This window comes from Loxodonta africana, chromosome 3 (genome assembly GCF_030014295.1).
Source record: "Loxodonta africana isolate mLoxAfr1 chromosome 3, mLoxAfr1.hap2, whole genome shotgun sequence".
Classification (NCBI taxonomy): domain Eukaryota; kingdom Metazoa; phylum Chordata; class Mammalia; order Proboscidea; family Elephantidae; genus Loxodonta; species Loxodonta africana.
In genome coordinates this window covers 102,042,540-102,069,925 of record NC_087344.1, presented here as the reverse complement: position 1 = coordinate 102,069,925, position 27,386 = coordinate 102,042,540, and the positions used below count along the sequence as shown (strand labels likewise).

The 27,386-nt window shown below is 37.6% G+C and overlaps 1 protein-coding gene across 2 annotated transcripts in view; it reads right to left on the bottom strand.

The window, feature by feature from the left end:
• The window catches only part of PATJ (PATJ crumbs cell polarity complex component), a 415,355-nt gene that overhangs the window by 225,064 nt on the left and 162,905 nt on the right, over positions 1-27,386 (bottom strand). For both annotated transcript variants that reach the window (XM_010591221.3, XM_010591223.3), the window contains exons 26-27: positions 24,707-24,784; positions 7,752-7,848 (exon numbers count right to left, since the gene is read on the bottom strand). In XM_010591221.3, coding sequence (XP_010589523.1) covers positions 7,752-7,848; positions 24,707-24,784 — 175 coding nt within the window. The remainder of the gene's footprint in view (positions 1-7,751; positions 7,849-24,706; positions 24,785-27,386) is intronic.

Below are 27,386 nucleotides of genomic sequence, written 5' to 3'. Positions count from 1 at the left end.
GCACAGATGCCAAGGGTCGATAATGTACTTTTTATTTGGGTGGTGGGGTTCACAGGTATTAGTTTTATTATTATGCTTCATAACCCAAGTATATCCTTTATATCAAATATTATAATGTGATTCGGGGAAAAAAGCCTGAGGGAAAATACCATAGCTAGAGCCAATAATTAAACCAGGTCTTTTCTGAGGAAAAAATTAAAGTAGAAAAACAAAGCACCCAAGGACAGTATGCTATTCTGGAATTAAAGAATCAAGAATGGGCTTTAGGAAGACTTCAGGGTTGGATGCCACTCACATATCTCCTCTCTCGCTTAACAACTAAGCGACAATAAATCAATTACACCCTGAGTTCCAATAAATCAATTATACCCTGAGTTCCTAGGGCCTCATCTGCTTCAGAGGAATGACTGCTGTGTAAACCTCATTGCTTCTTTATAAAAAGTCACTTCCCAAACCTTCTGCTCCTTGTAATTCAAAGCATGTAGACAAAAGAACGAACCATCAACAGGTTAGAAAGACCTAGTTGGTGTAAAAGCATTTAACCTCTGGGATCAAAAAGTGAATGAAGAAGGATTTTCTGTAGATAGGGGCTACTCTCCCAGGGGATCAAAACTTTTAGGTAAAGTGAGAGGAAAAGAGAAGTCAAGATGTTCTGGACAAAAGCTCTGATACTAGACAAACAGTACGGTTCAGCAAAAAGGTTATCTTTGAAGCACCACAAGCTGACCTGGATTTTCATGGCATTCCCACTGCTAATTAGCTAATAAACATACACAAGTCACAGACCCTCTGTCAGTCATTTTCCCAAAAGTTGAGTTTATAAAATGTGCTAGGCCAAAACAGAGAAGGTCACTAACCTCGTGGAACTTAGAGGGTTTATGAGCAAAGACAAATATTAATCTAATAATTACATAAATAATTACATTCTTGTTAAATGCTGTTAAAAAAAAAAAAACAAAGAAACTTACATTGGACTAAGGAGTCACACAAGGTTTTCCAAAGAAGGTGACGTTAAGCTGAAATCAGAAGGGGAGAGATAATAGCTCCTTTATGGACTCTTCAGTGGATCAAATGAGAATGTATTTAAAGACTTGGGGAGAATATATGGCACATAGCAGTTACTCAAAAAATTGTGATGATTACAGTCACACACACAAAAAACCACATCACCATACAGTGGACTCTGACTCATGACAAGTATAACTGCTAAAATTGTGGCAATAAAAGTTTAAATGTAACTATAACTGAGAGAATGGGTAGAAGATGCATCTACCCTTGTGGATCCATTGTCAGGAAGAAAGATAAACAGAGGATATGTTTCAGTTATGGGTGGGGGTGGGACTGGGGAGTACTGATAATATCTTTAGCCACAACTGAGAACAGGAGGTAAAGGGTGGACGAAATAAAGTTTTGTTTTGGGAAAAGGGTTTAAAGCGTTAGTGGAAAAAAGATGTGGAGTCTTCCCAACAACCACTTAATATTTGAGCCAGAAGCTCCAAGAGAAAAATTTGAAAGCCACCATATGATGGTGAACTGCACAATCTCTTCATGAGCTCAGTGCTTTTGAACATTTGACAAGGTAACCTGGTTGTAAACTGCAGTATTAAAGACCGTTACCACAAAGTAAGTGGAAAGTTCCTGCACGGTCGATCCCTACTGCCGACAAATCCTGCACCCTTTGGTACTGGCACTTCCGTCAACAGCTACGTGTCAATGTGAAACATTGTTCCTAGGCTTAAATTCATACAATTTGGATTCAATTAGATACCAGAATGTCATGAAAAACGTTCAACTATGTGAGATAAGTTATCTGTAATGTAAACGCCTACTGCGTTCCATGTTTAATTCTCACAACAATCTGAAAGATAATTACTATGCTTATTTTATCAAGTATCCCCTTTCTCTTCTTCCTCATCAATTTCATTTTGCTAAACTCAATGGCTACTTCCATGTGTTCATCTGACTCGGCCTCTTAGTAGCATTCCACAGTTTACCATTGAAATTCAGTGATTGATCTCTTCTTGAAACACTTTCTTCTCTTAACTACACGATCCCATAATATCCTGAAAGCGTTATGCTAGGATGCTACTTTGTTGGCTCATGAAACAGGTATTGAGACTGCTTCTGTTTGCTGTCTACACTGTCTTCCTAAGTAAAATCACTGCCTCCCATGACGTCAAATACCATCAGTACCAATGGTTTTGAGTGAGTGGTCTTTGCATCGGATCCCTGGTGGTGCAGTGGTTAAGAGCACGGCTGCTAACCAAAAGGTCAGCAGTTTGAATCCACCAGACACTCCTTGGAAACTCTACTAGGGCAGTTCTACTCTGTCCTATAGGGTTGCTATGAGTCAGAATCAACTCGACGGCAAAGGGTTTTGTTTTTTTGTTTTTTTTTTTGGTGTTTGCATCAGAAATATCAGCATCACCTGGGAACTAATTAGATATGCAAGTTATCAAGTCCCACCCCAGACCTACAGAATCAGAAACTCTAGGGGTGGGGCTCCACAATGACTGTTTTAACAGACACTCTAGGTGAATCTGATATAGGCTAAAGCTTGAAAGTCACTGATCTAGATGAGAATTTTTTACACTGTCGGTTATGAAATAGGAGTTGCAACCAGCATTTTAAAAAATAAAATTGAATAGAATAAAAAAAAAGTTACAGTTCTTTACATGTTATAAGGTAAGTAACGTTTCATGAAATTTTGATTCAATTATATATGCCTATTTGTATGTGGGAAACCCTGGCGGCATAGTGGTTAAGAGCTACGGCTGCAAACCAAAACGTCAGCAGTTCAAATCCACCAGGTACTCCTTGGAAACCCCACAGGGTCGCTATGAGTCAGAATTGACTCAATGGCAACGGGTTTTGGTTTTGGTTTATTTGTATGTATGCATCCATACCTAGTTGTTAAATAAAATAAATGTTATCGTGCATCTTGGTCTGAAAAAAATTACAAAACCTGATCTGTGTGATGACTATAAGTCAGTATTTGCATGTCTGGTTCATTCTTGTCATTTAGGTTTTATCCCAAGTATCTTGGCCTTTCTTAACCATCCTACTTAATATTGCCTCCTCCAAGATGTTTCTTCTCACACAACCCTGTTTTATTTTATTCATAGCCTTATTAGTATTTAAACTATCTTATTGTTTATGATGCTGAACAAGTTTCAATGGAGCATCCAGACTAAGGCAGACTAGGAAAAAAGGCCTGGCCATGTACTTCCAAAAAATCAGTCAATGAAGACCCTATGGATCACAATGATCCAATCCCATTGCGCATGGAGTCTCTGTGAGTCAGGAACCAATTGGAGGGCAGCTAATAACAAATTGCTTTACGCTACCTCTCTGCCAGTTTGTCATACTGTGGTAACTTCTGTGTTACTATGATGCTTGAAGCTGTGCCACCAGTATATCAAATACTAGCAGGGTCACCCACAGTGGAGAGGTTTCAGCAGAATTTCCTGACTAAGACAGACTAGGAATAAAGGACTGGTTATCTACTTTTTGAAAATTAGCCAGTGAGAACCCTACAGTTCACAACAGAATACTATCTGATATAGTGCTGTAAGATGAGCCCCCTAGGTTGGAAGACAACAATGGACTCAAGCATGCTGGCAATCATGAAGATAGTGTGGGACCAGGCTGCATTAGTTCTGATGTACATGTGGTTACCAAGAGTTGGAACTGACTCAAAACCAACTAACAACATTGTTTTACTTGTTTAGAATGCTTCATCCCCCACTCCCACCCCCACCCCCAAGAATATAAGCTAATAAGAGGAGTGATCTTGTTCCCGCGGGGTTCCCAGCATCCAAAACAGTACCTGCCCACCCATAGTACCTACTCAGTAAATATTTCTTGCCTTGATGAACTTTATAAAAAAATAATTTATCAAATCTCACCACATTCACCTGAGTTAGATTTTAACAGAGCTTTAAAATTATGTGTATATTATGTCAGTGATCTCTCTATACAATCACCACTTCCTTGTGGGATTCCAGTCATTCACTTCATAGTCGCGTACAGTGGGAAACTCACATAATCACACTGTAATCAATATAAAAAGAAATGCTAGTGTTGGGACATTACAAATGTGATAAAATGGTGAACCAATCTACTTTCAGTTGTAGATTGACGAGCAGAGTATTCATTTAGTAAGAGTTAAGGACAAAGCAGAGACTATGAGAAGGACGTTCACCTGTGTTTTATTAACTATGCAAAAGGCATTCGACTGAGTGGATCATAACAAACTATGGATGACACTGCGAAGAATGGGAATTCCAGAACACTTAATTGTGCTTATGAGGAACCTGTACATAGACCAAGAGGCAGTTGATCGGACAGAACAAGTGGATGCTGAGTGGTTTAAAGTCAGGAAAGGTGTGCATCAGGGTGGTATCCTTTCACCATACCTATTCAATCTGTACTCTGAGCAAATAATCCGAGAAGCTGGACTATATGAAGAAGAACAGGGCATCTGTATTGGAGTAAGACTTACTAACAACCTGCATTATGCAGATGACACATTTGGCTTGCTGCAAGTTAAAAGGACTTGGAGCACTTACTAATGAAGATCAAAAACCACAGCCTTCAGTATGGATTGCACCTCAACATAAAGAAAACAAAAATCCTCACAACTCGACCAATGATAAATGGAGAAAAATCCTCACAAAAATCCTAACAACTGGACATCTTGCTAAATGGAGAAAAGATTGAAGTTGTCAAGGATTTTATTTTACTTGGATCCACAGTCAACAGCCATGGAAGCAGCAGTCAAGAAAGCAAATGACACATTGCATTGGGCAAATCTGCTGCAAAGGACCTCTTTCAAGTGTTGAAAAGCAAAGATGTCACCTTGAAGACTAATGTGCACCTGACCCAAGCCAAGGTATTTTCAATCACATCATATGCATGTGAAAGCTGGACAATGAACATGGAAGACCTTACAAGAACTGACCCCTTTGAATTGTGGTGTTGGTGAAGAATATTGAATATACCATGGACTGCCAAAAGAACAAACAAATCTGTCTTGGAAGAACTACAATCAGAATGCTCCTTAGACGCAAGGATGGTGAGACTGCGTCTTACATACTTTGGACATGTTGTCAGGAGGGATCAGTCCCTGGAGAAGGACATCATGCTTAGCAAAGTACAGGGTCAGTGGAAAAGAGGAAGACCCTCAACAAGGTGGACTGACACAGTGGCTGCAACAATGAGCTCAAGCATAACAACGATTGTAAGGATGGTGCAGAACCAGGCAGTGTTTCATTCTGTTGTGCCTAGGGTCACCAGGAGCTGGAATTGACTCCACGGCACCTAACAACAAACAACAAGGACAAAGAAAATCCCACATGATCAGTTACAAAAGGATATACAAGAAGGCCAGAGGCTTTAGGTTCTCCTGCATTTTTAATGTGACCCATCTTAAAAAAAATCCCATACAGTTCAGACTCTCTGGAAAAAAGGTTAACAGTAAATTCAGTGGCATGTTAAGTAGGAAGGGAAATGTACACTGGGAGGGAAAACACTGGGGTACATAATGAAGAGGAAAGTCATGTTCACAGCCCGAATAGGTTTGCTGGAGTATCTGTGAAATGTCATAGTTAGAAGATAACTTAGATGTCAGAGTTTTTTTTTTTTTTTGCACCCAGTGTAAGTCAGTGTCCTCCCTGAAGTCCACTGATGCTGCGCATCTGCGTCTGTTTGTGTGTGTGAACACACATGTGCACATAAGCTCATAACTGTGGGCAACTGCTGCTGTTCTGCACATCCAACGGCATAGAAGTGTTATTCCCAAAATAAGCCCAAGCCACTTTGTACCTATTTCTGCTACCGTAACAGGTTTCTAGCAATGGGATGTGTAGTAGATGATGTTTACTGAAAATAGGCTCTGGAGTCAGAATACCAGTTGAAACCTCATTTCCACTATTTATAGCTATGGGACTTTTGAGCCATTCTTTAATTTCTCTGAGGCTCAGTTTGTATAAGGGACCCTCACAATATTATTGTGTCAACTGAGTTAATAATACATATAAAAACCTTTGAACAGTGCCTGGTGCACGGTACACCACAGTGCATACTAGGTACGATACTCCTTGTAGTAAGTTCTTTAAATGCTTTTCTCCTCTAATTCTCACAACAGTCTGACCAGGCAGGTTATTATAAGACCAGCCTCCCACCCCTTTATAAATAAGCAAGTGTGAGACATGAAGAGGTTAAGTAACTTGTCCAAGAACTGACAACCAGTAAGTGGTAGAACTGGGATTAGAATGTAATCGAAGTCACACACTTAAACCAGGTTTCCTAACAACTATGCAAATTCTGGCCTTTTAGCATCCTAGAAATTATGAATAATTAGCAATCTATCTCCAGCCTGCTGCAGCTCCCCTAATATCCACATCAGACCAAGGGAGTATGTTACACATGTGCACATGCAGTTCATTTGTGTCCATCACGTGAGCTCTCCAAAAAGCAGCTGAAAGCTAAGATGCTACAATAGTCTTAGCAAATTTTGTTTCCACGCCTTTGTATCTTCCCTTCCAGGCTGGATGACCTCATCAAGAAAGAAGGAGCTACGTTTCATTCATTTCATTCCACATTCACTTAATACTATTAATAAAAAGCAGTTAGCATTCAACAAAAACTGGTTAAATAAATGAAAAAAAAAAAAAGCACGGAAAAGGGCCCTGTAAAATTTCAGAATACAAATCAGTTTTAAAAAAATCAGCTTAAAATACCATCATTAACAACATAAAAGCTAATACCTGTTGAAGACTCACTATGGGGCAGGCTAAATGCCTTATTTTATCCCAATCCTCACTACAGTCCTATGGAGGAGGTACCACTATTACATCCTTTCTTATACAAAAGGTCATGCTTAAGGTCAGATGCATAGTAATTAAGTTCTGGAGCCAGGGTTTTAGCTCTTGCAATTTCTATATCAAACGCCTATTCTATACTTTAAAAAGGAAAACATTATTTAAAAAAAAAAAAAAAAGAAGTTTTATCGAGATAAAATTCACATACCATAAATTCACCCATTTAAAATGTGTAATTCAGGGGGTTTTAGTATCTTTACAGAATTGTGCAACCGTCATCACAATCTAATTTTGGAAATATTTCCATTACTCCAAAAAGAAAGCTCGTATCCATTAGCAATCAGGTCTAACTATATATGCTGTACATGCATTAAAGAAATGCAAATTCCTACAAATAAAAACAAACAAAAAAAAAAACAAATAAAGTCCCCATTAAATACATGTACGATTGGATATCTGATACAGCTAATGCAAAAGAAAAGCATGATATAAATTCCAAATGAGAAAATATGGTTTAGCAGGCCTTTTGTAATTCTGCATGATCAACATCACCATTCCTCTGAGGAAGGCAGATAATCAAGACCTGACATCTATATCCAACTCAGATTTTTATGTGTCAAACTCCAATCTCTAGAACTTCCTTGCGTTTTTTAAATTTACAATCAAATAATAAGATCAGGGCAAAATATGGGTAAAACAGTGTACACCAGCTTCCTTCGATATTCACTCTAATAATTTATCATTGCCAACGAGAAAAGCTTAGGAAAATAAAACCACCAAAGTATACAAGATGTAAATTTTCTTTTTCAGCATGATACGTTCATGCACATTTTTTAAGAACCCACCGTTCTATAATCGATAATTTACAACAAGTGTTAAAGTCTAGTATATTCTGCATTCCACCCTAAATAATGACAAGGAACTCACTGTCGGTGAATGCATACTCTTCATTTTCATCACTCTCATCAGACGGCACCGTATAAGGAGGGGGCAGTTTCACTGGAGGTGGGGCAGTTCCTTGCCTCTGAAGATGCAAAATGTGAGAGAAGGGATAATGAATGGCCTTTGTACAATCCTCTTCCTCAATTACAAGCAGAATAAAAAGATAATCCACAAATATTTTGACTGCATCTAACTTCAGTCAAATCAGCAGAACTTTAAAACAAGTATTATTATCCTCTTGTGCTTATGTTATATAAAAGTGACCCTGTGATGTAAACACATCAATGCAGAAAACAGGAATTCAAACGCCCAGCTTTTAAAACTGTTAACCTACCAAGAGGAATGCACTCCTTTCCAGTGAGAAAGTCTATTGTATATATTTTCTTCAGTGCCAAAATGTAATTTTCTTATTATTAACAAAATAATTCAAACAGAGGAAAATTCAAAAATAAACCTAGAGGAAAAATTTTCTGATATAGTACAGGAATTTTACAGTTTTTTTTTTAATTTTTCTTCAATTGTAGAAGTTATAGATTTTATTCTTAAAAAAATACTTGAAATACCAAGATTATCTAAATGAAAAGGTATGCGTCTATAATCAGTTGTTGGTCAACATACATTTCTAATGTTTTCATAAAGAAAATCTTTACGATGAATTATTTTTTCCAACTCTCTACTAGTATTACTTAAATTTACATATCAAATGACACAGCACATCAGTACTTGGTTCAAATAGACTTAATTAAAGTAGCTAGAACAAAACCCTATGATCAGATTACCTTCACAGAATGGAGATATTTTCTTGAATGCTGAAAAAAATAAAACATGTCAAACTTGACAGCAAGATCCAAGCTGCTAAAAGGAATAGGAGCTGATGTATCCAAGCACTCCACAAATGCCAAAGTTAACTGTATTGAGACTGGTTTTGCTACAGTGTTTCAATAAAATATATTCAATTAGGCTTTATAAAATAAAACCACTAATGGCGGGATGCACTTCAGTAAGTGGACAATAACCGATCCATTACAGAAAGTATGTAATAAATTCTCCAAAATGGAAAACACTATCTGAGATTCATTAAAAAAAAAAAAGCATGCACTCAAATTTACTTAAGATAGTATCAAGCCAAATAAGTACTTTATATATTTGTAGAAAATCCAAAAAGAGATAAATGCAAGAAGGATGAAGGAAGATGCCAAATATGAAATGCTTATTAAACAGAAGAATACAGAAATGTAATCACTGTATCTCCTTAATTCTTGCTTGAAAAAGCTTAAAAGTGAAAGAAATGGTGAGTAAAATGGCAAAGGAACTCTTTTCAGTAAACCTCTTCCTCAGAACTACAAAGATGATTCTATGTCAATGACAATACTCACAACAAAACAGCCAACTTTCAAAATAATATTAAGAGATGTAAATTCTCTTTAATAGTGTTGTTCTGCTTTTTTTTTTTAAGAGGAAGCTGTTCAATTTTTGTTCGTTTAATTTTTTTATCATGCTTTAACTGAAAGTTTACAATTCAAGTCAGTTTCTCATACAAAAACTTATACACACATTGTTCTGAGACCCTAGTTGCTCTCCCTTCAATGTGACAGCACACTCCTTCTCTCCACACTGTATTTCTCATGTCCATTCAACCAGTTCCTGTCTCCCTCTGCCTTCTCATCTCGCCTCCAGACAGTGGCTGCCCACATAGTCTCATGTGTCTCCTTTAGCTAAGCAGGTCTGGTGATCTACATCTGAAAAATCAGCCAATGCAAACCCTATGGATTACAACGGTCCGATCCACAACCAATCAAGGGATGGCGCAGGACCAGGCAATGTTTTATTCTGTTGTACCTGGGATCTCCATGAGTTGAGGGCCAACTTGATGTCCACTAACAACAACCACATGTTAAGGCCAAGGCCAAAAACCATCCTTTAATTAACTCCTACCAATACTCTAGGAAAGAATACAGGATAAGCATGTCCTGATCTCTAATAGTTTGAGTGTGGTTGCCAGATACCTGGGGCATCTTTCCACTGCACATGAGAGATGAGTGTGGGTAGGACCTGGCTCTCCCTGTGACAAAGAGGGCTAGAGCGAAGTACACGTAACTTAGGTGTTGTTAGTTGACATTGAGAAGATTCTAACTCATGGCAACCCAATCTTTGCAGAGTAGGACTGCTCCAATAGGGTTTTCAAGGCTGTGACCTTTTGGAAGCAGACTGCCAAGACTGTCTCCCAAGATGACTCTCGGTAGGTTCGAAGTGCCAACTTTTTGGCTAGTAGTCAAGCACTTAAACGTCTTTGTTACCTGGGGACCTTTACAGTACACAGTTTTAGCTGTCGTGTGCCACGGAGTGGATTCCAAGTCATAGTGACTCTGAGTAGGCCTCCATTAACTATTTGCTGAATGAATAAACAAATGGTTGTCATTCACTCTGTTTCAACTGCCTCATTCAACAAAAGAGCTATGAAGCAGCAACAGACCCATTCACAAGCAGGAGCAAGGCAGTTTCTCTCACTCCAACTCTGGGGACAAAGTACACATAGGGCTTTAGAGATAGGATGAAAGACCAAAGATTATGTCAGAGAACAGAAAACTCTTTTTTTAACAAGCCGTAATATTTTAGACGTAGGGGCACTAGTGTCTGTTGGAAACACTCAACTATATTGTAACATGAAAGCAGCCATAGGCAATATGTAAAAGAGCAAGTATGGCTGTGTTTCAATAAGACTTTACATAGAGAGTGAGCTGGATATGGCCCTTAGATCGTAGGACCCCTGGTTTGTGTAACTGACAGTTTAAATGGTTTAAGTGGTAATATCACAGGTGGGACTAGAACATACCTTTTAGCATACTATAAACCAAGGTAAGACCACTCAGGACTTGAAAACGTATGTTGAGCAATTGAAAAATAAATAAATAAATAAGGACAAACTTCATCCACTGAAGACATTAAAAATTTTTTTTAAATAACAGACAATAAGAAAAATTACCCAAGACTTGAAAATTAGGCAATGGGATTACTGCATGATCTTTTCAAGTGCTTGATGGCTGGGCATCACCCAGCAGACCCAATTGATGCTCTAGGGATGTATACCTTTTCTGACTTGCTCTTTACTTTGATAAGGATATTTTACAATTCTGTAAGGGTAGATGTTAACTTTTAGAAAACAAAGTAACGTAAATTATTTGAGTTCTATAGAAAAGATAACTCCAAAGGTTACAGTTTTATTGCCCTGAAAGACTAACTAGTTTTGTATTTGAATTAGGATCTTAATTAGCCATTCTTCCTTACAACAATTAGAAATACTTCACTCTCTCCAATTCTCTCTGGATCAATCTTACCATCTTGTTGGTACCCCCATTAATGAGTTAAATACCTGGCAGTTGAAGATTTTGTAAAATTTCATGAATCATGTTTCTATTTTTTCTTAAATTATACCTTGACAGTTGTGGAGGTTCCACTGAGAAGTTCAAGTACACTCACCTTACAGAAAAAAATTCAACTGTGATGCCATGGAAACCCTAAAGAGCAGTTGTATTCTGAAACACATGGGGTCACCATAAGTTACAATCAACTAAACAGCAAGTGGTTTGGTTTTTAGTTTATTCATTCAACAAATATATGCTGAACGCCTTTTAGGTGCCAGGCGCTGTTCTGTAAAATGCTGATAGAGTAATAATGAAAATCTCTGCCCCTATAGAGCCCCTTTCAGATTTCACATTTTATGAGTTATTGTTCCCAAATTGGAAACCCTGGTGGCATAGTGGTTAAGTGCTACGACTGTTAACCAAGAGGTCGGCAGTTCAAATCCGCCAGGTGCTCCTTGGAAACTCTATGGGGCAGTTCTACTCTGTCTTATAGGGTCTCTATAAGTCAGAATCGACTCAACAGCAGTGGGTTTCGTTTGGTTTTTTTGGTTCCCGAATTGCTTTAAAATGGAGTCCTGGTGACACAGTGGTTTAAGAGCTCAGCTGCTAACCAAAAGGTCAGCAGTTTGAATCCACCAGTTGCTCCTTGGAAACCCTATTGGCCAGTTCTACTCTGTCCTATAGCGCCGCTATGAGAATCTACTTGGGTTTGGTTTTTGTTGCTGTAAAATGGCAATTGATGGATTTTACCTTGTTTATCTTGGCTCACTAACTGTAGGAGGACAGAGAATTTTTGTTTTTAACAGCTTTATTGCAATCAAGGTAATAAACATAATTATCACTTTCAAAGTTTTGCTGTGTCCCTTTATAGCTCTTCATTCTTACCCCTTCCCCTAGCACCCATTCAGGCAATCACTAATCTGCTTTCTTTCTTAGTTACCTAGTGCTGCTATAACAGAAATACCACAAGTGGATGGCTTTAAAAAAGGGAAGTTTATTCTCTCACAGTCTAGGAAGCTAGAAGCCCAAATTCAGGGTGCCAGCTCCAGTAGAAGGCTTTCTCTGTCGGCTGGGGGAAGGTCCTTGTCATCAATCTTCCCCTAGTATAGGAGCTTCTCAGCACAAAGACGCTGGGTCCAAAGGATGCACACACTCCTGGCTCTTCTTGTTTGGTGGAAGCCTCCTGAACAAAGACACTCAGCTCTCTAGCTCCATGGGTTGGCTCCAGTGCTGATCTCCTGGTTCTACTGCTGTTTCTCACCATCTGCGCTGTCTCCAGTGTAACAGCTCTCCTCATTTCCTTCTCAGTCCTCACCAGAAATGTCATTGATGTCCATAATTCCACCATCAGTCTTTTCAGAGCAATCTAGACTTTTACTATTAGGCAATTTAAAACTCTTCCAGCCTCTCTTCATTTAGTTTCAAAACAGCTTCTACATTTTAGATATGTTAGAGCAACACCCCACTCTCTCAGTACCAAATTCTGTCTTAGTTATAGTGCTGCTATAACAGAAATACCATAACTGGATGGCTTTAACAAAGGGAAATTTATGCTCTCACAGTCTAGAAGGCCAGAAGTTTGAATTCAGGGTGTCAGCTCCTAGAGAAGGCTTTCTCTCTCTGTCAGCTCTGGGGCAAGGTCCTTGTCACCAACCTTCCCCTGGTCTAGGAGCTTCTCAGCACAGGGACCCAAGATCCAAACGACACACATGCTCCTGGCTCTTCTTGCTTGGTGGTAATGAGGTCCCTCTGTCTCTCTGTTTGCTTCTCTTTTTTATATCTCAAAAGATATTGACTCACGATACAACCTAATCTTGTAGACTGAGTCCTCCCTCATTAACATAACAGTCTCTAATCCTGCCTCATTAACATCATGGAGGTAGGATTTAAAACACATAGGAAAACCACATCGTATGACAAAACAGTAGACACTCATACAATACAGGGATTCATGGCCTAGCCAAGCTGACACACATTTTGGGAAACACAATTCAATTCATAACACTATCACTACAGATTGCATTTTCTGGAATTTCATATTAGTGTTATCATTCACTATATGTTCTTTTTTTTTTTTTTTTAACTTTTTGTGTTTTAGGTGGAAAGTTTACAGCACAAATTAGTTTCTCATTCAAAAATTTATACACAAATTGTTTTGTGACATTGGTTGCAATCCCCACAATGTGTCAGCACTCACCCCCTTTCTCTTTCCACCTGAGGTTCTTCATGTCCATTTGTCCAGTTTTTCTGTCCCTTCCTGCCTTCTTGTCTTTGCTTTTGGGCAGGTGTTACCCATTTAGTCTTGTATACTTGACTGAACTAAGAAAAACATGTTCTTTACATGTGTTGCTGTTTGTTTTACAGGCCTGTCAAATCTCTGGCTGAAAGTTGACTTTGGGAGTGACTTCAGTTCTGAGTTAGCAGGGTATCTAGGGGCCATAGTCTCGGTGGTTTCTCCAGTCTCTCTGAGACCACAAAGTCTGGGTTTTTTTTTTTGTGAATTTGAAATTTCTTCTACATTTTTCTCCTGCTCCGTCCAGGACCCTCTATTGCAATACCTGTCAGAGTGGTTGGTGGTGGTGGTGGTGGTGGTAGCCACGTAGCTCTTCTGGGCTCAGGATGGTGGAGGCTGTGGTCCATTAGTGCTTTGGACTAATATTTTCCTTGAGTCTTCGGTTTTCTTCATTCCCTTTTGCTCCAAACGAGATGGGACCAATAGATGTATTTTAGATGGCTATTTGCAAGCTTTTAAGACCTATACGCTACATCCCAAAGTATGATGTAGAACATTTTATGAACTACATTATGCCATTGACCGAGATGTCCCCTGAATATGCTCATTTTTATCTAGCAAGAGATAAGGTTATAATGAGTCCCAAACTTCCACTCAGGGCCAAGTGGGAAGATGAACTAGAGACCCTAACCTCCCACCCCTACACATAAAGCCTTGACCTCTAAAAGGTTGAGGAAGAAGCCTGTGAGTAACTACCTGCAACCCGTACGTGAGACTTCTTTCTGCAAGCAGTAACCATGGTCTTCCATAATCTATATATTATCTGTGCTTATCAACATTTGCCAAAAATATCCCATAGAATAAAGTATGTGCTACTGCTAATCTGCATATAAGCTTTGTGCTTAAGATCTGAACTCAAAGACAGCAGCCAACCAGGTTAAGACAGAAAATTCTATAATTTGGTAAACAATTTAATGTTACTTTCCCTTATCCTGTTCAATTATCCTTCTCCCAAAATCTTCAAAAGGTCAGTGTCTTGATGGGCACCAGGTACATTTGTATAATAAAGTTTTCGCAAGTGGTTCAGTTCAGTTATGTTCCCCCACTCCCATCCCTCAGGGTGAAACCTACAATGGATGAAGTTAAAACACAAACTAAGAAATCAAAATCCTAACCACAAGAGACAGTAGGGATATTTTTTGCCCTTGGCCTTATCCTGCGGTTGTTGTTGTTGTTAGTTGCCGTCAAGTTGGCCCCCAATTCATGGAGATCCCAGGTAAACAGAACAAACATTGCCTGGTCCTGAGCCATTCTTATGATTGGCTGTGGATCAGACTGTTGTGATCCATAGGGTTTGCACTGGCTAATTTTTCAAGAAGTAGATCACCAGGCCTTTCCTCCTACTCTGTCTGGGAGCTCCGCTGAAACCTGCTCAGCATCATAGCAACATACAAGCCTCTAATGACAGATAGGTGGTGGCTGTGCATGAGGTCCTTTGGCCATGAATCTTGCCTGCACAGAAGGAGCAAGTTCTACCATTGAACCATCAGGGTGAAGGAGAAAAGAAAAAAGAGCCTCTCCTGAGAATTCTTTATAAAACAAGATTCATCCAGGTTGGGAACCTGTATTCATTCTATGTGTCTGACTCAAAAAGCCAAGAAAGAAAGCTGGCATAGTTTAAGTGATATTAGTGGAAACACATGTTAAGATGTTAATCCATAATGCCACATTTTAATAAAAGGGTCAATCCCCTATGAAAATATAAAAATTTTAAACTCATAGGCTCTTAATAAACTAGTTTGAAAACATGTCAAATAAAAACTGAAACAACTACACGAAGCAATAGACTAATTTTCCCACAAAAATATGAGATTGTTAGATTAGGGGGACCAAAAAAAAATCAGTAATAGAGAAGATGTGAATAACTCAATGCATATGTTTGATCTAATTACCTTTATAAAAACCTGTACCCCATAATTAAAGAAAAAAAAAATTTTGTACCCTATAATTAGATAACAGCTATTCATTTCAATCCCAAATAGGACATTTACGACTACTGACAATGCTAGCCCATAACCAGTCTCAACCAATGTCAAATAACAAATATTATGCAAAGAACATCTCTGATTATAACTGAAATAGGTCAGAAAGATTTTTAAAACATTTTAAATATTATTATGAAAATTTACAAATGTTTCTAAACAAACCTTTTAAAAAAGAAAAATCATATTGGAAACTGAAAAAAAAAATTCATATTGGACAACAAAAAATTCAACCTAAAAACAACATCTTGAGACGTAAGTAATGGGGCACTTAAAAGGAAATTTATGGACTTAAATGCTTATTTTAGAAAAAAACAAGGTTAAAAATTAATGAACTCTTACTTATCTATAATTATGCTGAATGTAAATGGACTAAATGCACCAATAAAGAGACAGAGAGTCTCAGACTGGATAAAAAAAAACATGATCTGTCTATATGCTGCCTACAAGAGACACACCTTAGACTTAGAGACACAAACAAACTAAAACTCAAAGGATGAAAAAAAATATATCAAGCAAACAACAATCAAAAAAGAGAAGGAGTGGCAATATTAATTTCTGACAAAATAGACTTTAAAGTTAAATCAACCACAAAGGACAAAGAAGTACACTACATAATGATTAAAGGGACAATTTACCAGGAAGATAAAACTGTATTAAATACTTATACACCCAATGACAGGGCCGCAACATACATAAAACAAACTTTAACAGAATCGAAAAGTGAGATCTAACTGCTACAATCAACCAACTTGACCTCATAGACTTACACAGAATACTCGACCCAACAGCTGCAAAGTATACTTTTTTTCTAGTGCACACGGAACATTCTCTAGAATAGATCACGTATTAGTTCATAAAACAAACCTTTGCAGAATCCAAATTTATATCAATAAATGAACACATACATACATAAAGAGCCAAGATAAGAGAACTGTCCCTACAACTTGAACAAATAGAAAGCGAGCAACAAAAGAATCCGTCAGGCACCAGAAGAAAACAAATAATAAAAAATTAGAGCAGAATTACATGAATTAGAGAACAGAAAACAATCGAAAGAATTATCAAAGCCAAAAGTAGGTTCTTTAAAAAAATTAACAAAATTAATAAACCGTTGGCCAGACTGACAAAGAAATACAGGAAAGGAAACAAATAACCTGAATAAGAAATGAGATGGGCCATATCACAACAGACCCAACTGAAATTAAAAGAATCATACCAGATTACTACGAAAAATTATACTCTAAGAAATGGATGAATTCCTAGAAACACACTACCTACCTTAACTAACTCAATCAGAAGTAGAACAACAAAATACACCCATAACAAAAAAAGACATTGAAAGGTAATCAAAAAACTCCCAACAAAAAAAAAGCCCTTCTCGGGAGGGCTTCACTTCAGAGTTCTACCAAACTTTCAGAGAAGAGTTAACACCACTACTACTAAAGATATTTCAAAGCACAGAAAAGGATGGAATACTACCTAACTCATTCTATGAAGCCAAAACCAGGTAAAGACACCACAAAAAAAGAAAATTACAGACCTATATCCCTCATGAACATAGATGTAAATATCCTCAACAAAATTCTGGCCAATAGACTTCAACAACATATCAAAAAAATAATCCACCATGACCAAGTGGGATTTATACCAGGTATGCAATGTTGGTTCAATATTAGAAAAACAATTAATGTAATCCACCATATAAATAAAACAAAAGAAAAAACCACATAATCTTATCAATTGATGCAGAAAAGGCATTTGACAAAGTCCAACACCCATTCATGATAAAAACTCTCAGCAAAATAGGAATAGAAGGAAAATTCCTCAACATAATAAGGGGCATTTATACAAAGCCAACAGCCAACATCACCCTAAATGGAGAGAGCCTGAAAACATTTCCCTTGAGAATGGGAACCAGACAAGAATGAACTTTATCACTGCTGTTATTCAACATTGTGCTGGAGGTCCTAGTCAGAGCAATTAGGCTAAACAAAGAAATAAAAGGCATCTGGATTGGCGAGGAAGAAGTAAAATTATCTCTACTTGCAAATGACATGATCTTATACACAGAAAACCCTAAGGAATCCTCCAGAAAACTACTGAAACTAATAGAAGAGTTTGGCAGAGTTTCAGGTTACAAGACAAACATACAAAAATCAGTTGGATTCCTCTACACCAACAAAAAGAACATCGAAGATGAAATCACCAAATCAATACCACTCACAGTAGCCCCAAGAAGATAAAATACTTAGGAATAAATCTTACCAAAGATGTAAAAGACCTATACAAAGAAAACTACAAAGTACTACTGCAAGAAACTAAAAGGGACCTACATAAGTGGAAAAACATACCTTGCTCATGGATAGGAAGACTTAACATAGTAAAAATGTCTATTCTACCAAAAGCTGTCTATATATACAATGCACTTCCAATCCAAATTCCAATGACATTTTTTAATGTGATGGAGAAACAAATCACCAACTTCATATGGAAGGGAAAGAACCCCCGGATAAGTAAAGCATTTCTGAAAAAGAAGAACAAAGTGGGAGGCCTCACTCTACCTCATTTTAGAACATATTATACAGCCACAGTAGTCAATACAGCCTGGTACTGGTACAACAACAGGCACACAGACCAATGGAACAGCATTGAGAACCCAGATATAAATCCATCCACATATGAGCAGCTGATATTTGACAAAGGCCCAATGTCAGTTAATTGGGGAAAAGATAGTCTTTTTAACAAATGATGCTGACATAACTGGATGTCCATCTGCAAAAAAATGAAACAGGACCCATACCTCACATCAAGCACAAAAACTAACTCCAAGTGGATCAAAGACCTAAACATGAAGACTAAAATGATAAACATCATGGAAGAAAAAATAGGGACAATGTTAGGAACCCTAATACAAGGCATAAACAGAATACCAAACATTACTAAAAATGATGAAGAGAAGCCAGGTAACTGGGAGCTCCTAAAAAATCAAACACCTATGCTCATCTAAAGACTTCACCAAAAGAGTAAAAAGACCACCTACAGACTGGGAAACAATTTTCAGCTATGACATCTCTGACCAGGGCCTGATCTCTAAAATCTACATGATTCTGTCAAAACTGAACCACAAAAAGACAAACAACCCAATTAAAAACTGGGCAAAGGATATGAACACACACTTCACTAAAGAAGATATTCAGGCAGCTAACAGATACATGAGGAAATGCTCTCGATCATTAGCCATTAGAGAAATGCAAATTAAAACTACCATGAGATTCCATCTCACTCCAACAAGGCTGGCATTAATCCAAAAAACACAAAATAATAAATGTTGGAGAGGCTGTGTAGAGACTGGAACACTTATACACTGCTGGCAGGAACGTAAAATGGTACAGCCACTTTGGAAATCTATCTGGCATTTCCTTAAAAAGCTAGAAATAGAACTACCATACGACCGAGAAATCCCACTCCTCAGAATATATCCTAGAGAAATAAGATCCTTTACACAAACAGATATATGCACACCTGTTTATTGCAGCACTGTTTACAATGGCAAAAAGATGGAAGCAACTAAAGTGTCCATCAACGGATGAATGGATAAATAAATTATGGTATATTCACACAATGGAATACTACACATTGATAAAGAACAATGATGAATCTGTGAAACATTTCATAACGTGGAGGAACCTGGAAGACATTATGCTGAGTGAAATTAGTCAAATGCAAAAGGACAAATATTGTATAAGCCAGTATTGTAAGATCTTGAGAAACAGTTTAAACTGAGAAGAACACATTCTTTTGTGGTTAGGAGAGGGGGGAGGGTGGGAAAGGGTTATTTACTGATTAGATAGTAGATAAGAACTACTTTAGGTGAAGGGAAGGACAACACTCAATACAGGTGAGGTCAACACAACTGGACTGGACCAAAAGCAAAGAAGTTTCCTGATTAAACTGAACACTTCGAAGGTCAGCGGAGCAAGGGCAGGGGTTTGGGGACTATGGCTTCAGGGGACATCTAAGTCAATTGGCAAAATAAATTCTATTAAGAAGACATTCTGCATCTCACTTTGAAGTGTGGCATCTGGGGTCTTAAACACTAACAATCAGCCATCTAAGATGCACCAATTGGTCTCAACCCACCTGGAGCAGAGGAGAATGAAGAACACCAAAGACAGAAGGTAATTACGAGCCCAAGAGACAGAAAGGGCCACATGAACTAGAGACTACACCATCCTGAGACCAGAAGAACTAGATGGTGCCCGGCCACAACCGATGACTGCCCTGACAGGGAGCACAAGAGAAAACCCCTGAGGGAGCAGGAGAACAGTGGGATGCAGACCCCAAATTCTCATAAAAAGACAAGACTTAATGGTCTGACTAAGACTAGAAGAATCCCAGTGGTCATGGTTCCCAAACCTTCTGTTGGCCCAGGACAGGAACCATTTCCGAAGACAACTCAGCAGGCATGAATGGGACTGGACAATGGGTTGGAAAGAGATGCTGATAAGGAGTGAGCTACTTGCATCACGTAGATACTTGAGACTATGTTGGCATCTCCTGTCTGGAGGGGAAATGGGAGGGTAGAGGAGGTTAGAAACTGGCAAAACAGTCACAAAAGGAGAGACTGGAAGGAGGGAGCAGGCTGACTCATTAGGGGGAGAGTAAGTGGGAGTATGTAGTAAGGTGTATATAAGTTTATATGTGAGATACTGACTTGATTTGTAAACTTTCACTTAGAGCAAAATAAAAATTATTTAAGAAAAAAATTAATGAACTCTGAAACTGGCTAAAGATTATTAGAGGAAAAAAGGGACAATAAACCCCTCAAAAAAGGTAAGGCAATATAAACATGAGAACAAAAATTAGGCAGAAAAAAGATACAATAAAGAACAAATTTCAAAAACTATTTATTTGAACAGATGAAATGAAAAATTATTTTCAAGACTGATCAAGAAAAAGAAATATAAAAGAAAAAATAAACAATATTTGAACGAAAGAGATCTAATGAAGATAAAGCAGAGATAATAAAAATTAAGAGAATACATGAACAACTTTATGCCAACAAGTGTATATAGAAACTTAGGTAAAAATCACCAGATTCCTAGAAAAGAGTCAATGACCAAAACTGACTACAGAAAAAACAGAACATCTGAATGGTTCATTAACTGTTAATGACCTGAATCAGTCTTTAAACTTTTCCATATAGAAAACACAAGCCCAAACATTTAAAGAATCAATAATTACCATTTTACAGAAACTCTTCCAGAGAACTGGAAAGAAATACACCTATCTCATAATAAAATCTGTTAAGAAAACAATTCTGCATCCCACTGTAGAGAGTGGCATCTGGGGTCTTAAACGCTAGCACACAGCCATCTAAGATGCATCCATTGGTCTCGACCTACCTGGAGCAAAGGAGAATGACAAATACCAAAGACACGAGGTAATTATAAGCCCAAGAGATAAAAAGCGCCACATAAACCAGAGACTAGATCAGTCTGAGACCAGAAGAACTAGATGGTGCCCAGCAACAACTGATGACTGCCTTGACAGGGATCACAACAGAGAACCCCTGAGGGAGCAGGACAGCAGTGGGATGCAGACCCCAAATTCTCGTAAAAAGACTTAATGGTCTAAGACTAGAAGGACCCTAGAGGTCCTGGTCCCTAGACCTTCTCTTAGCCCAAGACAGGAACCATTCCCAAAGCCAACTCTTCAGACAAGGATTAGACTGGACTATGGGATAGAAAATGATACTGGTGAAGAGTTAGCTTCTTGGATCAAGTAGATAAATGAGACTATGTGGGCAGCTCCTATCTGGAGAGGAGATGAGAGGGCAGGGGAAGTCAGAAGCTAGTCAAATGGACATGGAAATAGAGAGCGGAGAGAAGGAGTATACTGTCTGTCCCATTAGAGGGAGAGCAAGTAGGAGAAAATAGCAAGGTGTATATAAGTTTTTGTATGAGAGACTGACTTAGTTTATAAACTTTCACTTAAACACAATAAAAATTAAAAAAAAAAATACACAAACTGTATTTACTTGAGCAGTCAACTGGCATAAAGAAAGCCAGATAAGAAGAGTATAAAAACTGAAAATTTCAGGCCAATCTGACCATAACCACAGATGCACAATATTCTAAAAAAAAATACCAGCAATGGGAAAAAAAAGGTAACATATTATGACCGAAATAAATTTAATCCAAGGATTTAAGATCGGTTCAGCATTAGGAACCCTATTAAATGTAATTTACCATGTTAAGGGACTCAAGGAAAAAACACACACACAAACACATACATACATAAACTATTATTTCAGTGAATTCAGATAATACATTTGATAAAATTCAACACCATTCCTGGTAAAAATTCTTAGCAAAACAGGACTAAAAGGGAGCATTTCCTTAACCTGAAGGACTAGTTACAAAAAAAAAAAAAAGAACCAATAGCCTATATCATACTCATTGGTAAAATATGAAAAACATTTCCTTAAGTACCAGTAAAAAGACAAGAATGTTAGCTGTCTTACACGAATAGATACATGCACACCCATGTTCACTGCAGCACTGTTTACAGTAGCAAAAAGATGGAAGCAACCCAGGTGCCCATCAACAGATGAATAGATACATAAATTATGGTATATTCACACAATGGAATACTACGTATTGATAAAGAACAGTGAGGAATCTGTGAAACATTTCATAACATGGAGGAATCTGGAAGGCATTATGCTGAGTGAAATTAGTCAATTGCAAAAGGACAAATATTGTATAAGACCACTATTATAAGAACTCAGGAAATAGTTTAAACAGAGAAGAAAATATTCTTTGATGGTTAAGAGATGGGGGAGGGAGAAAGGGCGGGAGAGGGGTATTCACTAATTAGACAGTAGATAAGAACTACTTTAGGTGACGGGAAAGAGAACACACAGTAAGGCAAAGTCAGTACAACTGGACTAAACCAAAAGCAAAGAAGTTTCCTGAATAAACTGAATGCTTTGAAGGCCAGCATAGCAGGGGCGCGGTTTGGGGGTCATGGTTTCAGGGGGCATCTAAGTCAATTGGCATAATAAAATCTATTAAGAAAACATTCTGCATCCCACCTTGGACAGAGGCATCTGGGGTCTTAAACACTAGCAAGTGGCCATCTGAGATGCATCAATTGGTCTCAATCCACCTGGATCAAAGGAGAATGAAGAACACCAAGGACACAAGGTAATTACAAGCCCAAGAGACAGAAAGGGCCACATAAACCAGAGATTATATCAGCCTGAGACCAGAAGAAGTAGATGGTGCCAGGCTACAACTGATGACTGCCCTGACAGGGAACACAACAGAGAACCCCTGAGGGAGCAGGAGAGCAGTGGGATGCAGACCCCAAATTCTCGTAAAAAGACCAGACTTAACGGTCTGACTGAGACTGGAAGGACCCCGGTGGTCAGGGCCCCCAGACCTCTGTTGGCCCAAGACAGGAACCATTCCCGAAGCCAACTCTTCAGACAGGGATTGGACTGGACAATGGGTTGGAGAGGGATGCTGGTGAGGGGTGAGCTTCTTGGATCAGGTGGACACTTGAGACTATGTTGGCATCTCTTCCCTGGAGGGGAGATGTGAGGTAGAGGAGGTTAGAAGCTGATGAAATGGCCATGAAAAGAGAGAGTGGAGGAAGGCAGCGGGCTGCCTCATTGCGGGGAGAGCAATTGGCATTACGTAGCAAGGCGTATACAAGTTTTTGCGTGAGAGACTGACTTGATTTGTAAACTTTCATTTTAAGCACAATAAAAATTAAAAAAAAAAAAAGAATGTTAGCTACCATTTTTTTTTAAACATAGTACTGGAGGTCTTAGCATATATAAAAAAAAAAAAGAAATACTGGAAGGGGAAAATAAAACTGTTTTTATTCAAAATGGTTATTATTATGTATACAAAAAATCCAAAAATAAAAATCTATAGATGTAGTATTAGAATTTGAGATTCATATTCTTACATGCACAAAAACACTAGAAGGCATTATCTGGAAAATTTAAGAAGGTCATCTTTGTGTGGCGGTTTTATGAGGGATTTTTTTTTTTTTATTTCAGCATTTTGGTTTTCCCAATATTCTACACGGAGACTATTTAACAGTAAAAAAGATTAAGAGAATAAAGCTACAAGAAGTCAAATCACAAAAAGTCTGTTTTAATTCTACATAACAGCAGTAAACAGAAAATACAATTTAAAAATACATCATTAATATTATAGTAACAAAACATGTAACGGTACCTAGAAATAAATCAAAAGATTAAAAATACCTTTCTGAAGAAAATGATAAAAATTTATTATAAAATTGTAAAAGAAGAATTCATCAAATGGAAAGATATGCCATATTAATGGTTAGGAAGCCTCAATATCATACATTTGTTACTTTTTTCCCCAATTTATAGATTTTACACAATTCCAAACAAAATTCCCAAGGAGAGTTTTTTTTTTTTTTAATGGAATCTGACAAGTGAATTTTAAAATTTATACGCAAATAAAAAAAAACATGCAAATAGGCAAGATACTTTTCAAAGAAAAAGAAATACGTAAGGGACTTGTTCTACCAGAAAACAAGGTGTATTAGAAAATGTTAGAAACTGTGGTAGTGCGGCAGTTGTGCTAGGATAGCCAAATTGATAAAATGGGACAAAAAGAGAGCCAGAACCAGGCTACCCTAATAACCTAAGATATGACAGAGGGTACATTATGTATCAGTGGGCAAAGGAGAGTCTATTTTAAAATGGTAGTACAATTGGTCGTCCTTATGGGTGAAAAAATAATACCTACCTGATACCATATCCTAAAATAAGTTTTAGATCAATTAATTCTACTAAAATACAGGTGGAAAAACAGTAATGGATGACTAATTCTGACCGACAGTAAGGAAAGTTTTCTCAGTAGACGTGGCTTTTGTCCTGTCCGCAAAGGAGAAGGGTTCTTATTGAAGAGCAATGTGGAAAACCGACTTCCAAGTTAAGAGAGCAGCAAGATCAAAGTATCAGAAGCTCCCTAAGTGTGAGAGGCAAGTTTTGGGGAAAAAAGCAACCTGCCCCACTGAGCAGGAGGAGATAAAGAGGATGATGATGGCCCTGTATACCATTTTTGTACCTATTCTTTACTAGGCTTCTGCCCTTCATCCTGACCAGAACCAGTTATGTTCAGGGAAGGAAATATCGTATATACAGTACTTCTACTCGACACTCATCTAAAAAAAAAAAAACTACTCTTAATTACAGCTCAGATATGCAAAAGTGAATCAAAAGCATTTTTAAAAGGTTCAAGTTACCTTTTCTTTTTTTTCTTGGTTGTCTTGGTTTTGGTTACTGATGATTTTGCTGGTCTTATTTTGCACACCAGGAATGACCTATCACCACAAAAAAGGAGGGAACAGGGAGAGAAAGAAAGCAAAATGTTTCAATGCTATAATCATTACCATTAATAAAAATATTTTAAGGCAATTAAAATATTAATTTTGTGACTTCATCTAAAAAGTAAAGATAATAGAAGTACAATTTAGGGCAAAAAATTGTTGTTAGCGGCCCCTGAGATGCCTCTGACTCATAGCAAGCTTATGTGTAACAGAATGAAAGGTTGCCCTGTACTGTGCCATCATCATAATTGTTGATATATTGAGTACATTAAAGGCAAACATACAATTTAGAAAATTTGACAAGCTATTTTTTTTTCTTTTTTTGTTGCTCTTCAGTGCCATCGAATTGGCTCTAACTCACAGTGACCCTATGTACAACTGAACAAAACACTGCCTGGTCCTGTACCATCCTCACAATCGTTGTTATGCTTGAGCCCATTGTTGCAACTATTGTATCACTTCACCCTCATTGAGGATTCTCCTCTCTTTCACTGACCCTCGACTTTACCAAGCATGACATCCTGCTCCAGGGACTACTCTCTCCTGATAACATGTCCAAAGTATGTGAGACAAAGTCTTGCCATCCTTGCTTCTAATGAGCATTCTGGCTGCACTTCTTCCAAGACAGACCTATTCATTTTTCATGCAGGTCCATGCTATACTCAATATTCTTCACCAACACCATAATTCAAAGGTGTCAATTCTTCTTCAGTCTTCCTCATTCATTCTCCAGTTTTCACATGCACATGAGGTAATTGAAAACACCATGGCTTGGATCAGGTGCACCCCAGTCCTCAAAGTGACATCTTTGCTCCCTAACACTTCAAGAGGTCTTTTGCAGCAGATTTGCCCAAATGCAATACGTTGTTTGGCTTCTTGACTGCTATAATTACACATCTCCCGTTATTTGATTTCTAGACTGCTGCTTCCATGGGCATTGATTGGGGATCCAAGTAAAATGAAATCCTTGACAACTTCGATATTTTCTATTTAGCATGATTTTGCTAAAGTCAAATTGTGAGGATTTCTGTTTTCTTTATGTTGAGGAATAATTCATACTGAAAAATACTGTAAACATATATGGCATCGAGTGGCAATAAATTCATAAGCTTGCCTGTGGATCCAGGAGGTGAAGATGAAAAAGACTGAAAGAAGGTCTTGATACTGATTGTCATCCAAGCATCTCATTTTGCAAAATAAAGTTCTAGGGGTAACCTATATTAATTCCTAGAACATGGGATATATATGTTTACTTGATAGATTTACCTTAATTACCATTGTTCAGGTATGTTATCTGGGACACTGTGGGTACTTGATAAATAGTTCACTATCACTGTTAAAATAAAGATGAATTTCAAATCTATTTCCACACTGAAATACAAACTTAATAAGCACTGAGCTTAGTAGTGTTTATCACTATATGTCCAGTGTCTAGAAAGTACCCAATATATACTTGTCCACAGCAACCCCCCAAAAAACTCATTGCCTTCGAGTCGGTTCTGACTCACAGTGACTCTATGGGACAGAGTAGAATTGCCCCTTAGAGTTTCCAAGAAGTGCCTGGTAGATTCAAACTGCCAACCTTTTGGTTAGCAGCCATACCTCTTAACCACTACACCACCAGGGTTTCTGCAGTGCACAGTAGATGTTTATTAATAAATGAAACAGTATAATTTCATAAAAATAATTTTAATTCTAAAGGTGCCAGTAGCATAGTGTACACTTTTTATTGCTGTAAAGATATATATAACACAACATTTGTCAATTTGACTTTTTTCATGTGTATGATTTATTGACATCAATTGCACTAATACTGTGAAAGCATCACCAATATCTATTGACAAATTTCCACCACCATATACAGAAGCTCGATGCTTCCTAAACAATGACACCCCCTTTCCTCCCTGTCTCCTACCCCTGGGAACCACTAATAAACTCTGGTCTCTAGCACAGGTTACATTTTGACTCAATTCTTTCTGTGAAACTATCTATGAAATATCTTAGTAAATTATAAAATTTTTAGAGATTTTGTAGGTTCCTCAAATGGCTAACACAAATAATCTCAGTATAAAATCTGATGACAGATATGAAGATTTAAAAAAAAAAAAAAAGAAAATCAAATCTCTTTTCTCAGAAAATTGAAGGAATTATCTAAAAATCATTAAAAAATAAAACAACACTTTCCACTAAATGAAATTTAAGATTCAATTTTCTTCACTTTCAACATAGAGTCTAAATAAATTAATTTTGGAGTAGATAAGAACATCCCAAAAATGTTTCATTTTAGGAAAAAATAATAATACATTAATATATATTTAGTGTTTTCTATGTGACCAGACAATGCGCTAGCGCTGAATATTTATTTTCCTAACTTAATACACACAATAACCTAAGTCGGAGATCAAAAACTGAATGAGTCTACAGGCGTGTGCTTTTGTCCCGAAGAATCTTGAAACAAAACAAAAACAATTTGCCCACAAACAGCCTACTTGTTTCCCCTGGAAAGAACCACATAAGTAGTTGAATAGCTTTGGGAAGGAACAGAACGCCAGCTGCCGTTCACAATGTTTGCACTGTTCATTTTTCAAATAACTGA